This window comes from Hemicordylus capensis, chromosome 3 (assembly GCF_027244095.1).
Source record: "Hemicordylus capensis ecotype Gifberg chromosome 3, rHemCap1.1.pri, whole genome shotgun sequence".
In the NCBI taxonomy this organism is placed as follows: domain Eukaryota; kingdom Metazoa; phylum Chordata; class Lepidosauria; order Squamata; family Cordylidae; genus Hemicordylus; species Hemicordylus capensis.
The window spans coordinates 185,347,670-185,362,549 of NC_069659.1; the positions used below are offsets into that span (position 1 = coordinate 185,347,670).

General features: G+C 41.4%; 1 protein-coding gene across 2 annotated transcripts in view; it reads right to left on the bottom strand.

The window, feature by feature from the left end:
• SUGT1 (SGT1 homolog, MIS12 kinetochore complex assembly cochaperone) overlaps window positions 1-14,880 on the bottom strand; it is a 52,866-nt gene that overhangs the window by 14,078 nt on the left and 23,908 nt on the right. For both annotated transcript variants that reach the window (XM_053309849.1, XM_053309848.1), the window contains exons 9-10: window positions 12,571-12,667; window positions 11,062-11,169 (exon numbers count right to left, since the gene is read on the bottom strand). In XM_053309849.1, coding sequence (XP_053165824.1) covers window positions 11,062-11,169; window positions 12,571-12,667 — 205 coding nt within the window. The remainder of the gene's footprint in view (window positions 1-11,061; window positions 11,170-12,570; window positions 12,668-14,880) is intronic.

Sequence of the window (14,880 nt, forward strand, 5' to 3'; positions counted from 1 at the left end):
AAGCTAGCTTGCTGCAAAATCAGGAGCAAAAGCTTATCTCCTCCAGTCACCTTGAGCCTCATATCTACTCATATTCTTAATACCACATTAAAATTTGTAATGGCTTCTGAATGTAGCCCAATCAACAAACCATGGTTTGCAATCAGCCAGCAAACCACAAATCAGACACCATGGTTTGGCATGATATCTGGATCAATAAGCCATAGTTGTTATAACCATGGCAGTTGCACCACAGAAATGGGAGTACTGAGAAGACAGAAACCAGGAGACCAGCAGTTCTAAACAATGATTTGCTCACATCATGGTTTGAGTTCTAAATTACAATGAGCACAAATCACAGTATGGTACAATGCCTGAACTGAGCCACTGTTTCCAAGCCCTAGAAAAACATTCCTGGGGAGAACATCACTCCTCCTTGCAGGAGCCACAGTGAGAAACTAGCTAAGCACTCTGCACATGCACAGAATCCCACTGGCAGCTCTTCAGTGCGACTCATCTGCTGTAATGTTATGAAGGAGCCACCTATTATCTAGACTTAACATGATCTGTGTATAGCATTGCAGACCTCTGTGGACAAATGAGCCAAGAGGCACTTGGTGGCACTCATGTTTAGCAGGGAGAGCAACTGTCCCTATCCAACCCAGCCTAACATTCCCGACCCCCACATTAGACTAGAGCCCCTTTGGGACAAAGGAACCATCTTCTCATGCCTTGCTCTGTAAACCACTGAGAACTTGTGTTGAAAAGCATCAATCATCCAACTACTATCTCCACTGAATTTGGCTCTATAGAACAAAATTACTTCCAGGGCAAAGTCTTTATTTTCATCTGCACCAGTTAAACAAAAAATATCAACAATGAAGTTTAGTATTTTGTACTCTACACTTCTGAACAGTTGCATTTAGATATATTTTAGCTGCCTTGTGAACTAAATATATAAACTGAATGGTAGGATAGAAATATTCTAAAGGAAAAAAATCTCATTTGAAAAGGACAAGCCCACACAAATCAACACTTGCAGCATTTATTCATATCATTCTTCTTGAAATACCACGTTCCAGCAACAATAGCTGCAATAACCTCTTCCCACAGGAAACACAAACATTTCTTGAGCACAGATAAAACAATTTAAGTTAGGACTATTGTTTGCGTGCTCTGTCTAATTTAAAAACAGTCACGTTGGTGACTGCTCTTTCCACCAAAAGAAAAGACTGATGAAGTCCCAGTGCTACATGAGGAGGACATTTGGGGCATGATGCTCTGCTTCTTTTATGTACCTTTAATAATCAAGAGACCTAAGATGTCAGCATCCCTCTATTCAACTCAGTTGCAAACTTTTAAAGGAAAGACAGACAGGAGGTCATGACGACTCAGATTTGCCATCTTTTCTACTTTACCTTTTAAAGGTGATATTCTTATGTTCCTCTGTGCTCCCTGGCAGAACCCACTCACGAAATCTCATGGCATTCTTTGAACATTCAGAACAAGTAGATCTTAAATTTTGTTGTCAATCACTTTGTTCACAAGCTAACAGCCACATTAATCACCAATAACTAGGGCTGGGAAACTACCATTCATTTTCTATGAAAGATCAGGATACAGCCAGCATATTCCACTGTAAAGGTCATATCCTGTACTCCAAAATATTATCACAACTATGTTGCTGTTCAGAAACCTCTTCTATTATTGCACTGCTGCCACTAACTTTTTTTTATTTATAAAAGCTTGGTGATGTGGCTTTTCTGGAAAACTTGGATCACAAAAATGCCTAAATCAATTAAAAACTGGTTAACCATGAATCAATTAAAAATGGTTTAACCATGTTTTGCCTCTCCCCCGCCCCTTTTAGCACTTACATTTATATACCGCTTTATAGCCGGAGCTCTCTAAGCGGTTTACAATGATTTAGCATATTGCCCCCAACATTCTGGGTACTCATTTTACCAACCTCGGAAGGATGGAAGGCTGAGTCAACCTTGAGCCCCTGGTCAGGATCGAACTTGTAACCTTCTGGTTACAGGGCAGCAGTTTTACCACTGCGCCACCAGGGGCTCTTTTCTTTTAGTTTTGTTAAAATAAAACTACGCTGTAACAACTCCCATGCTAGGGCTCTAACTGCTGAAGTATCGTTGTTCTACACTGCATTTAATATAGTACTTTTATCCAGCAATGCCCATATATATAATTTATTTTATTTATTTATTCAATTTCTATACCACCCTTCCAAAAATGGCTCAGGGCAGTTTAAAGAGAAATAACAAATAAGATGGATCCCTGTCCCCAAAGGGCTCACAATCTAAAAGAAGTGTAAGATAGACACCAGCAACAGTCACTGGAGGTACTGTACTGGGCGTGGATGGGGCCAGTTACTTTCCTCCTGCTAAATAAAGAGAATCACCACGTTAAAAGGTGCCTCTTTGCCAAGTTAGCAGGGGTATACAAGATCCTTCTATAGTGTGTTAGAAATCTTGTTCAGCAAAGGTTTCTGGCAATGTTAATTAGCAGCTTTCATGCCTTTTATTGCTTCTTGTTTTACTTTAATTCCTTAATCAGTCCCTGTTCCCTACTAGGGAAGTAAAACACCATCAATGAACAGGCCCACTACAAGAACAGGGACTAATCAAGGTGCATTTAAGAGGCTATTCATCAGTAATCTTGCTACTGTGGCAAACAAGAAGCAATAAAAGCAACAGAAGTTACAATGACATCATCAACATTCTTCATAAAAAGTGAAAAGAGGATAGCAATTCCAGATCAAACTGTTCGTGCAAAAAACAATCGTGCAGAACACAATTAACTGTATGTGCTCTATAAATATTTCAAAACATTATTCCAACTGCCAAAAGTAGATACACAAAGGTTCGATCAGAAAAAATATTCAAGAACTGCACTTAATGTGGTCTATGTTGTGTTTCAAACAAATTCAAAACTTTACTTGGATTTGTGTTTACTAGAATGTTTACAACGGTGAAATGTTTTGACTTGGAACGGACTGTTATGAGCTTGAAACAGAACACCCTCTAAATAAAAGGCCTGTTTGCAGCTTGAAGCAGAACCATCCTGTCTCAATCAAAACATTTTGACTTCCATTTTGGAGGCCTGTTTTTCCCTTACCGATTAGTTTTCTGGCATTGGTTTCTGATTGGCCTTGCAATCTCCTTGCTTCTTGGTTGGCTTACTATACAGATCAAGTGTTGTCATGGGCAACTGTGCCCCCATTGGCTGGGGCATGTCAAAATGTATTCAAACAGACTGGGAGGGAGAAAGAGCCCTTATAGTGTGCCTCTCTTGAAAGGTATACATCAGGACAAAAGGAAAGAAGGTTTGATTTTGCCGTTTCCTTTTCTCAGCACTGAATATATTTATTTATTTAGTGCATTTATATACCGCCCTATAAAAAAGTCCCTGGGCTGTTCACAATATAAAAACCATTACAACATTAACATAATTAAAACAATTTACAATAATTAAAACATTTTTTTAAAATGAGAAGTCTGAAAACTGAAACTTTAAAACTATAAACTAAAAGCCTGTTATGTTTTTAGTTCCTTCTTAAAAGCATTCACAGAAGGGGAAACTAATTTCATTAGGAAGCAAGTTCCGGAGTCCTGGGGCAACTCTAGAAAAAGCCCTGTTTCGAGCTGCCACCAACCGAGCTGGTGGCAACTTCAACCTTACCTCCCCAGATGATTTTGAGAGGTGGTTAGGTTGACGAAGAATCTGTTCTCTTAAATAGCTCAGACCCAAGCTGTTAAGGGCTTTAAAGTTTAATGACCAGCACTTTGTATTTCACCTGGAAACTTATTGGCAGCCAGTGTAGTTTTCAAAATGGGTGTAATATGATCTTTTTGGGCTGTGCTATTGCTGCTATAACTACATGGTTTTTCTGGTTCTCAGATTGACAAATGCAAAACTTCTCTGCCTGCCTTCCTTGAGTTGTGGTTTGTTTTGTTTGTGAGAATAGTGTTGTGGTGAGAAATGGTCAGTGGCAGGTGTGTGTGTGATATTTCTTGGCAATTGCTGTGATGAGCTCCATGTCTGGCCTTAAGACTAACTTGTGCTTCACTCACTGCCCTGCAATCTGCATTACAAGGAGTTGTACTCAGTCAAAATGTGTCTGAAGCTGCTCTAGTTGAGCTTATGGCTATGCTTGCTGCTAAGTAAAGGTGCTGCTGTGGCAGCTGTTGCAGTGCTAGAAAGTAAGGAGTCAACTGTGTGTGATAAAGCAAGTTGTACAAATGGTAGCTTGTGGTAGCACGCATGACTTTTCCCCTTAGCTAAGCAGGGTCCACCCTGGTTGCATATGAATGGGAGGCTAGAAATGTGAGCATTGTAAGGTATTCCCCTCGGGATGGAGCTGCTCTGGGAAGAGCAGAAGGTTTCAAGTTCCCTCCCTGGCTTATCCAAGATATTGCTGAGAGAGATTCCTGCCTGCAATCTTGAAAAAGCCACTGCCAGTCTGAAGACAATACTGAGCTAGATAGACCAATGGTCTGACTCAGTATATAACAGCTTCCTATGTTACTGCAGTGGCTGGCAGTAGATCTTGGGTCAGTGATTCTCTTTTGGCCATTTTTGGACTGTGTTTGAAATGTGTGTTCTCTGTTTGGAGGGTCAGATTTCCTATCACTGTGTGCTTCCGCAGTGTTTTGCAATGCAGGTTGCAAAATGCAATGCAAAACAGCTGGTTCTGGCCACAGGGTACAATGGGGAAACTAGAGACACCCCACTGTTCCCATGGGTAGCTCCTAGAGACACCAAAGTGGTTTGTGTAGTAGGACATGATGGGCGCTACCTACTAACCAACCCACAAAAGAAATGTGCAAGTGGGCGATGTTGAAAACATTTTAAACTTTTCCCCAAAGGATCCTATGGGTTTTTTAGTGAAATATTAACAATTTGTTAAAAATCGCCCACTTGCCCATTTCTTTTGTAGGTTGGATGGTAGTTAGCATCCATCCTGCCCTACCACATAATCCACTTTGGTGTCCCTAGGAGCTACCCATGGGGAGGAATGGGGTGTTTCGAGTTTCCCTATTGTTCCCTATGGCTGGAACACTTGAAACATTTTGAGTTTGTTCCGTCAACAAGTCAGACCGATTGTTTCAACGAAATGTTTTGGCCATTTGCATTTCATTTCAAGATCAAAACAGAATGGAAAATCCATTTCATGCATATCCTTTGAGCCCTCCTTTCTCCCATGCTGCAAACACACAATTTGTTCCCATGTGATGATCACCAGCTTGAAGCTCACATGTTCTCAGCAATGTGGTCAAGACCCTCCTCCTCTGCAAATTATTGGCTGGCTACATTCTGAAGCTCAGTGTATCCCTCCCCTCAGCCTGACAGGCGTCAGAAAATGAGCACGGAATACTCCCATTGAAATTAATGGGAGAACGTCAACTTGTCCCATTAATTTCAACTAGCTGGGCACAGAGCATCTGCGCCTCTAGTTCTCCCCCCTCCTCACCATTTTCTTTCCCTCCCCGCGCCCCCCCCCTCACTGTTTTCTTCACCCTGCTATCTTTCCTGCTGCGCCTGCAAGCCTGTCTGCCGGCACTGCTTTCATCTCCCACTGCCAGCAGCTTGCTTGTGAACTCTAGTGAGAGCTGCCATGCATGGGATTAGCGACAGGTATGCCTTAGAGAAATATATAGATATAGAGAATAGATAGATATAGGTATAGATAAGACTGCTTATGAATAACTTAGTGTGGATGTGTGCCAGGGAATGTAGCAGCCTATCTCCCTAACTATAACACTTAAGTGTGTACACACTTACTTAAATATTACATTAATGAGCCACTCCACTCACTGGCTTACATTCAGACTAAGTTACTCATAAGCAGTCTTAATTAAATTAATGGGACAAATTTATTTGTCCCATTAATTTGAATGAGAGTACTTGTAAGAAACTTAGTCTAAATGTAAGCCAGTGACAGTAGTAGCCTGTCTCATAACTATAACAGTTTTGCAAGTCAGTGAATGAGAGAGAAGTATGTACGTGTGAGCGTGCATGCATATGCTCTAAAAATCTCTATGGGGTACCTGAGGTGAAGGTTTGCCACAGAAGGGGTACACTCATTTTTAAAAGGCTGGAAAGTTCAAAACCCATTTTAAGACACAATATCATACTCTTCCCTTATATTTCTTAATATTTAAGAAAAAAACTAACAACATTAGCAGCATATTAATTTTAGCATGCCTGAGGAGCTATGTATTTTTAGAAATTGACAATGATGATTGGGGGGGGGAGGTCCTATTTTAAATTGACAATCATCTATGGAGAAATGTAGTAGCAGTTTTTCTGTCCCATGTCACATATTGGCCTCTTCGACCTCTTTGGACTTGGGATCCTTAGCTCCCACCTGCAACAAGGCAGCTACTTTTAAAAATGGCACACACAGCCACGTCTCTTCCTAGCGCCTCTATTATCCCCGCCCCCCACCCTTCTCATTTTCTATTAAAAGATAACTCTTCAAAAAAGGAAGGGGGGAAAACCAAAAAGAAAACTGGTGGTACAGTAGTGCCTCACCTAGGTCAAGGTTTAATCCAATTATGGCTCCTGACCCAACAGTAATTAGCAGTGGATATTAAATTCCTTGTTCAAGGCCAAGAAAAGAAAGGTTTTATCTTTAAGATTTCTTAAATATTGGGCTGGATTAGTCCAGAAAATAATTCTGATGTGACTATCTTTTCATAGACAAATTATTCGGTTGTAACTCAGAGTTCCAACTTTTGTATGGTTTCCATTTAAAGTAAAAGCTGATGGAAATAACATTTCTAAATGCTCAGACAACACCCAAAGTCACCCAAACATCCAGAATTTAGGGCTGAACGTAACTACTTATGTTCCTTTTAAGATGTATGCTTAAAAGGGAATCAAAAGATGACGGAGTTTCTATTTCCAAACAAGACAAATCTTGATGGTGCAATGTTAATTGTTCAAAGCAAAGTTTTAGATCAAGCCAGCATATTTAGTTTATTACTATTTTTCAGCAAGTTGCTATTAAGTGGAATTAAGTGAACCCTACCAATGTACTATACTTTAGCACCCTCTAGTGGAAATAAGGGTATTTCAACAGAGCTGCTCATGATATGCTGAGACACAATACCTTTATTTGGATTCAGGGTTTTTTGAGGGACTCTAAGCAAGATTTACACATCACTGTCTGGAAAAATTCTAGAACTGGACATGACATGTAGTTAAGGCCTAGAAAAAGCTCTTAAGCTAGGAAGCTTCTTGACCATCTCGGAACCATTTCAAAGTATAACTTTACAACCAAAGATCACCACCTTTATTCTGTAACACACACACCCCCCATAGTCGTAAACTCATGCAAACACCCATGAGCCAGTCATCTAGCTTTACTTGAAAGACCAACACACTCACTAGCCTTCTCTAGTCTTGTTTTTAATCAGTCCACTAACCTACCTACCTTTGCAGAGGACCTGGCAACTAACCACAGAATGGTATTCTGCAAGATTATCCAAGGGCTAACCTAACTTTAATTTGTTATATGTCTTAACAGCTCTCCAAAATACATGGTAATGGAATCATTTTTTTCCATAATAATCAGTAACTGAATCTGTTTATTTGGCTTGAGTTTGTTCCATGCACAGGCCAAGAGAAAGCGATCAGTAGACTTTATTTTATCACTGATCACATTGTGAACTACAGTAGGCCTACTAGTAAGCAGGTTATATAGTTTGAGAGACATAATAGTATTCTGTTACTAATTCATTTCTGGCAGTATAAAGTAGATCTGTGCAATTATTTGGCTTCAAAGGGTTGAAGTTGAATAATGCGTACACTGCCCTAGTTGTGTGTGGAGGAAGTCATTCTCACTGCTCACCTCTACAAAGAACGGTCCTGTGCATAGCACTGGGGAGGGCTCTTAAAAAGATAACTGGAGCTGCAAGAGGCTCTAGCGATGTCTGGGAAGGTGAGCACCAAGCACCTGGGAAGTGTAGTCCTTCCCAGTGTTTTCCCCACAGAGCAATATGGGGTGGGAGTGCTTAGAAGAACTACAATTCTTAGCATTCCATGCACACCTTTCCCAGAGATATCTAGTACTAATCCAGCTACCATTGTATGCCTATAGTGTAAGCTATGTGAACTAATGCAGCACACAATTTTTCTTGTGCAATACAGTATCTCAAAATTACTAACGTGTTTTAATGTTACTAAATGTTGATGTGTGTGTTTCAGGACATGGGCTTTTTTTTTTTTTTTAAAGTGATTTACCTTGAGAGCTAGTAACACGATGACCTGATTCTGTGAACAATATGTTTGCTTTTCTTCTGATTACATTAAAACATGCAAAGAAAATCTAATGAATGCAGAACTTTGAATAGCACGTCATGTGGAAATCAGACAAGGGGAAAACAGTCATCTGTCTAAGATTGTGCACTAGGCTGAATTTGCATATAATTACATTGTGCAGAAAGAGATGTCCAAACATTCTGATTCTGCTACAGGTACATTTGCACATTTCAGACACTACTAATAATAAAGGGTTTTGTAAAAATATGGCCTTACAGTAAGACATATTATATTTACCCACAGGCAAGAAAGGATTGAAAATTTGCTCATGACTACAGTGATTAAGAACACAACAGCCCTGCTGGATCAGGTCCAAGGCCTATCTAGTCCAGCATCCTGTTTCACACAGTGGCCCACCAGATGCCTCTTGCCATAGGAAAGAGGTATGTGCATGCCCTCTCTCCTGCTGTTGCTCCCCTGCAACTGGTCTTTAGCGGCATCTTGCCTCTGAGGCTGGAGATCGCCTATAACCACCAACTAGTAGCCATTGATAGACCTGTCCTCTGTGAATTTGTCTAACCTCCTTTGTCTAACCTCCATCCAAGCTAGTGGCAATCCCCAAATCTCATGGCAGAGAATTCCATAGATTAATTATGTGCCTTGTAAAAAAGTACTTCTTTTGTCTGTCCTAAATTTCTTGACCACCAGTTTCATTGGATGACCCCTGCTTCTAATGTTGTGAGAGAGGAAGAAAATTCATTCTCTCTACTCCATGCATAATTTTATATACCTCTATCATGTTTCCCCATAGTCACCTCTTTTCCATACTAAAAAGCCCCAGATGCTATAGCCCTGCCTCATAAGGCAGGTGCTCTAGGCCCCTGATCATCTTGATTGCCCTCTACTGCACCTTCTCCAGTTCTAAGACTTTCTTAATATATGGACATTTGGAGGACACAGTACTCCAAATGTGGTCGACCATAAATTTGTGGAAGGGCATTATACGATTAGCATGTTTTAATTTTCAACCCCGTTCCTAATGATCCCTAGCATGGAATTTGTCTTTTTCACAGCTGTTGTGCACCAAGTTGACACTATCAACAAGCTGTCCACCACAACCCCAGGAGATCTCTCCTGGTTCATCGGCGACAACTCAGACCCAATCAGTGTATACGTGAAGCGGGGGGTGGGGGTGGCCCCAACATGCATCACTTTACACTTGCTTACATTTGGCAAAACATATTTGCCATTGAAAAAATATAATATCCCTGATTCTGTTACCCTGGGCATTGACCCTAAGAACAGTTTCACATTAATCGTTGAATTCAGGGTTTTGCATAACTGATCAGTTCAGTCATCCACAGAGAAGTACATTTGCATTTTAAAATTTTGATATAAGACAAACTAACGATAGATATTAATTTTTTCTTTATGATTCAGTATCATTCATGTATGTGACATGCATGAATGCAAGGATAGGTCCCCACCCTAAGGGGCTTCACAATCTAGAAATCAACAAGAGAGAATAAAGTGGGATAGAAATAGATACTGGGATAAAATGGAGGAAGAACATGCTATAATTTCACTTTCACATGCTTAGGCTTAGTTACAGTAGGGTATGGGGTTTAAGGGGCTATGATAAAGATTGTGCGGGGGGAAATACATTTTGAGGAAAGTAATAGAGGTCGCATCATGGAGACAATCTGGGAGGTTGCTGGAGAAAGAGAGGTGACTGAGCGAGTAGGAGACCTTTGGACAGTTGAAGATGGATGAGTAAAGATCAGAGGCAGGGATAAAAGAGTGGAGAGATAATGGAGCAAGACGTTTCTGCACAATCTGGGAATGGACAGAAACCCAGTGTAAGGATTTCAGGAGAGCGTTATCATTAGAGTGACAGGTGCAATGGTTTTGGCGCAATGGTTTTGGCACACTGGTATAGCTGGCACCAATGGAGCCTGTGTTTGCCCCCTGGTGCATGGCCCTCCACAGTGGCATGGGTGCCCGCGTGGCAGCACATGTGTACGATCCCGTCCTCCACCCATGGTGGCACCTGCTGCTGCTTCTGCAGCCACCACTGCATGCTGCCATCGTGACTGCTGCTTGCCAACCCTTGCTCCCTCCTTCCAGCTGCCAGCTTGGAAGCAGGAAGGGATGGCAAATGCAAAGACAGGCAGATGGACTGGCATGTGCCAGGTTGCAGGAGCGGCGCTCACAGCTGGAGGGCCAGTGGTCGGCCAGAGAGGGGACTCATGTTCCAGAGACACCCTAGGAAGACTGGCAGCTCCACCCGTTTTGACTGGAAACAGATGAGTAGAGGCGAATGAGAGGGCCAAGGTGAGACAAGAGGTGATCAGAGAGAAGTTTTTCAACCCAAAGTCATTTCCACTTTAGTAAATGCTAGCTAAGATATCACTTCTTTGTACAAAGAAGCTTGTTTTACAAAGCTATTGATTGACCTTGGACAACACTGTACTGGGGAAAATGGTTTCCATTATGATTTGCCATAAGACTTGGTCCAACTCCAGAAAGAAGCAGAAGCGGGGAGAGGGAGAGGGAGCATCCTTCTGGGATGGAAAGCCACTCTGCCCAGACTGGGATCTATCACCAGCCAACCTTGCAGCTGGCAGGAGGAGGGGGAGAGACAGCAATGCCCCATTCTACTGGCCCTTTATTTTTAAACAAAGCATTTTATATGCTATTATTCTATCCAATGTTTTTTCCCCTTTTGAAAAAGGCAGAATATCAATATGAAAGAATAAGCATCTGGCAAAATAATTTGCTCTTGAAAAAGGTTACCTTGGTTGAAAGCACTTTGAATGTGCTTTGTTCTGGAACTATGGAATGAAGAAGATGAAGCTGCAAGCTGTACTCTTCGTCTGATGAAAGTCTCACCAATGCATTTAGCTGTTAAGATACAAAACATATCAGTAGAAAAGGTAGGCCTCCTACTGTTCATTTCATCTCTAAGGGAAAACGAAGACACTTCACTAAGAAACTCTAATGCAATGTCAAGCATAAGACAGGGATTTCAAATGACACCATTTATACTGCATAATTCAACAGTTAATTCAAGATGTGCTAGAAAATAAAGAGAAGATTAATGTTCTTAGGCATCAATAGCTGCTCAAAAAGCCTGTTATGTCAGTCTGATATGCATTCTTTAGACAAAGAATTGCATAACTAGAGAAAGTTACCAAAAGCGATAAATAATTAAACACACAAAAAAGACATGGCTTCCTTTTCTTGCTTCACATGTTTTCACAACCAGTAAGATGTGCAAAAATAACTTTGAATAATTGATTATACTGAGACTGTCCAAAAACTATAAAGCAAGTTTATTCACAATAGCAACACAATAGCAACAAAAATGTGTGTTGCAAAATATTTTGCATGCGCAACAGGAGACGCAAGATTTTCACCCATCGCCTCTTCTCTCTGCAATCCACTGCACCTTCCAAAAATACTTTAATAATTCAAGGGCCTTCAGGGACATATTTCCAGGAGGCACAGATGGCCGCAGACAGAAGGGGAGATCTGTAAAAAGTTACCTCTCCCCACTTATGTACATGGAACATTTTTCTGCATGCACAATATTAGTCTTGATGTCAGCTGCTATTCATTCATTCATTCATTGGGGTGCCAGTAATTAAAGCTAGGGCTCCTTCCAAAGGATTTAGTGATTGCTGACATCTTCCGAAGTGTAACTTGGGCAAAGCAGACAACAGAACACCACACACACACAGCAATGCTGCTATGCATTTCAAGTTGCACAATTACAAGTTGCATGCTACTTACATTGAGGAGGAACGCAAGTAGTGTGCAACCTATGATTAGGCAAGGATGAGTTATACTGGAACAAGTATTTTGAGCAGCAGCATCACTATGTGAGATAGCACCTCACAGTGGCTTGGGAGGGTCTGCACCACATGTGACACTACAGAACATGTAAGCCACTATCTGCACCAGCATTTACTAAATTTTCACTTCACCCCCACCTCCAGCTAATTTATAAAAGCTTAATAAAAGGTGGCTTTATTGAGGAACAGAATTCCGAATCAGATTATAGGGCAGGTGATACACTCAATACAAAGGCCGTCGGGCAGAGCCTCTTGCTCTGCCTGCGGTAGCCTTTAAAGCGACATGATGCACCTTAAATAAATTAGCTGGAGGTGGGGGTGAAGTGAAAAGTCTGACTACGTTTGTCTGAAATGCTGAGCAAATTTTCTTGAAAGCTGTATTTCTTTCCAGCAAAATGCATTTTGAATTCAGAAGTGTGAGTTTTCTCCTTCAAACTGTATATATTACCTCTTTCTCAAAAAACTGTATATTTACATCATCCTTCTTCGCATTCTTGACCATAAGCGTTACAATGACATGAGATTCTGTTTGGTACCAGTCAAACCTTTAAAAAGAAGAGTCCATTTTATTTTATTTTTACTTAAGCTTTTATTATTTCTTTCTCTACCATCTTTCTACAGAAGTATTCAAAGTGGCTTACCATGGTAAAAATCTAAGACAAATAGAGAGTAACTTCCAAATTTACACAAGACTTTCCCCCGACCAGTTCCTCTCTCCCTTTTAAAAGGCAAGAACTTGGACTGAAGCTTGCATACCTTAATGCTTCATATGTTTACAAGATTGGAAGCTGCACATATGTAAACATTTCTAGTGTGTTACATCTAGTTTCTGTCTTTATTACAACATACACTAGTGCTTTCAAGTTGTGTTCTGGGAAATACTCGCAAAAACCTGAAAGCCTATCAAGGATTCTTCAACAAGAAGATTAGTAACAGCAGATAAACTTTCCTGAAAGACAGTTTACCAAGTGACGTTACTTACTCTGCAATGAGTAGCTGCAGGGAAACAAGGGGTGTGTTTTAGGGCAATCAATTCAAGCAGGTTAACTGTAAGGCCCAGTAGGCCTGGTCAGAACTCCATGTGAAAGGGAAGCTAGATTTTTCCATTGCACCTTTCTGTTCAGCTGGTAGAAGAACTGGCAGGGAGGCAAGGCCAACCACATACCCCTTTCTAAAGAGGTAAGGTAACAGCTACTGTTCAGCCAGCCACCAAAAAGCAGACTTAAATGGTTTAAAAACAACAACACAAAACCCTATAAAGCACAGGACCCTGCAGAACTATTAGTAAGCAAGTCCAGAGGAGGACAGGGCTAAGCAAACACCAGGAAGTCCTTGACATACTTAATGTAGGGATGAGGAGAATGGTATCAATTCAAGCTTTGTTTTCACCCACTGTATTGCAGCTTGATTTTCACTGGCCTTCTCTATCAACTGAACAGAAGGAAACCTCATGGCAGCTCATATCCACAGTGGCACTCATGGAAGTGCAAGCACACAATTTTCCTCAGCTCCTGCTCTCCTCTCCAACCTCCAGAATTGCCCCAAGTGTCATTTGGAGGTTGAAGGAGTCTCAGTAACAGTGTGGGATACAACATGGGTGGCTGCAAGGGTGGGGGAAATTCCCAGAGACTGGACAAACACCCCTTCTCCCCTGCAGCCAAACAGGTCTCATCCCATCCTGTTGCAGAGGGTCCCTCAGTCGTTGGGATTGCAGAAGCAGCAGCAGGGGGAAAGGCTTGAGCTCTTGCACAAACACTGCTTGGGGTGTGAGCCAGTGTCCAACTTTGCCTTCTTGTTCAACCACAGGAGAGTAGGGCAGGGAAGAGATGTACTCCACATCTCAGGCTGCTTTCTGAACGGCCAGGCTCCTGCATTTAAAGGCAATGTCAACCTTGTTATGCTGCACGACACTAGGCAGTGAGATCGAAATGACCATTCGTGTCCTTGATCAAAGCTATGGACTATGGACATTGTATGGACTATGTTTGCTGCCTCTTGCAAGTGGGCCATGGTCCTTGCTGCAAACAAAGGAACTGCAAGTATATAGACTCCCATAATCTACCTGCTAATGTTTGATATTGAAATAACAGCATCATTTGTACTAGGAATGTGCATTTCAACTCAAAATGGGCCATTTCAAGCTCAAAACAATACCACCCCATTCTGATTCAAAATATTTGGAGCACCATTTTAGAGGCCTGTTTTTCCCTTACCGATTGGTTTTTCTGGCATTGGCTTCTGATCTCCTTGCTTCTCAGTTGGCTAGTTACCATACAAATCAAATGTTGTCATGGGCAACTGTGCCCAATTGGTTGGGGGAAGGGAGGGGGAGCAAAGGAGAAAGTTTCAAAATGTATTTAAAAATGGACCGGGAAGCAGAAAGAGCCTTATAGTGTGCCTCTCTTGAAGAAGATACATCAGGAGAGGAGGAGTTGCAGGTGAGTAACTAACAGGCAGGTTACTGTTGTGTTTGGTCACCACCACCACTACCACACAAACAGCTGCCACCATGAGCAAAGGCCTGAACAGCACCATTTTGGAGTCCAAAATAGTGATAAGAATATTTCAAGGGTTCTGCATTCATTCCACTGGAACAACCAGCTTGACAGTGACCAAGTTCTGAACAGAATGCAAATGTTATTTCGTACACGTCCCTAATAAGGCTCTACAGATTTTAATGCACATGCCATTTATGTTCCTTAGGAGGCGGCAGCCTAGGACACAAAATAGGACCAGCTTTTAATTCTTGTGGAGCTAT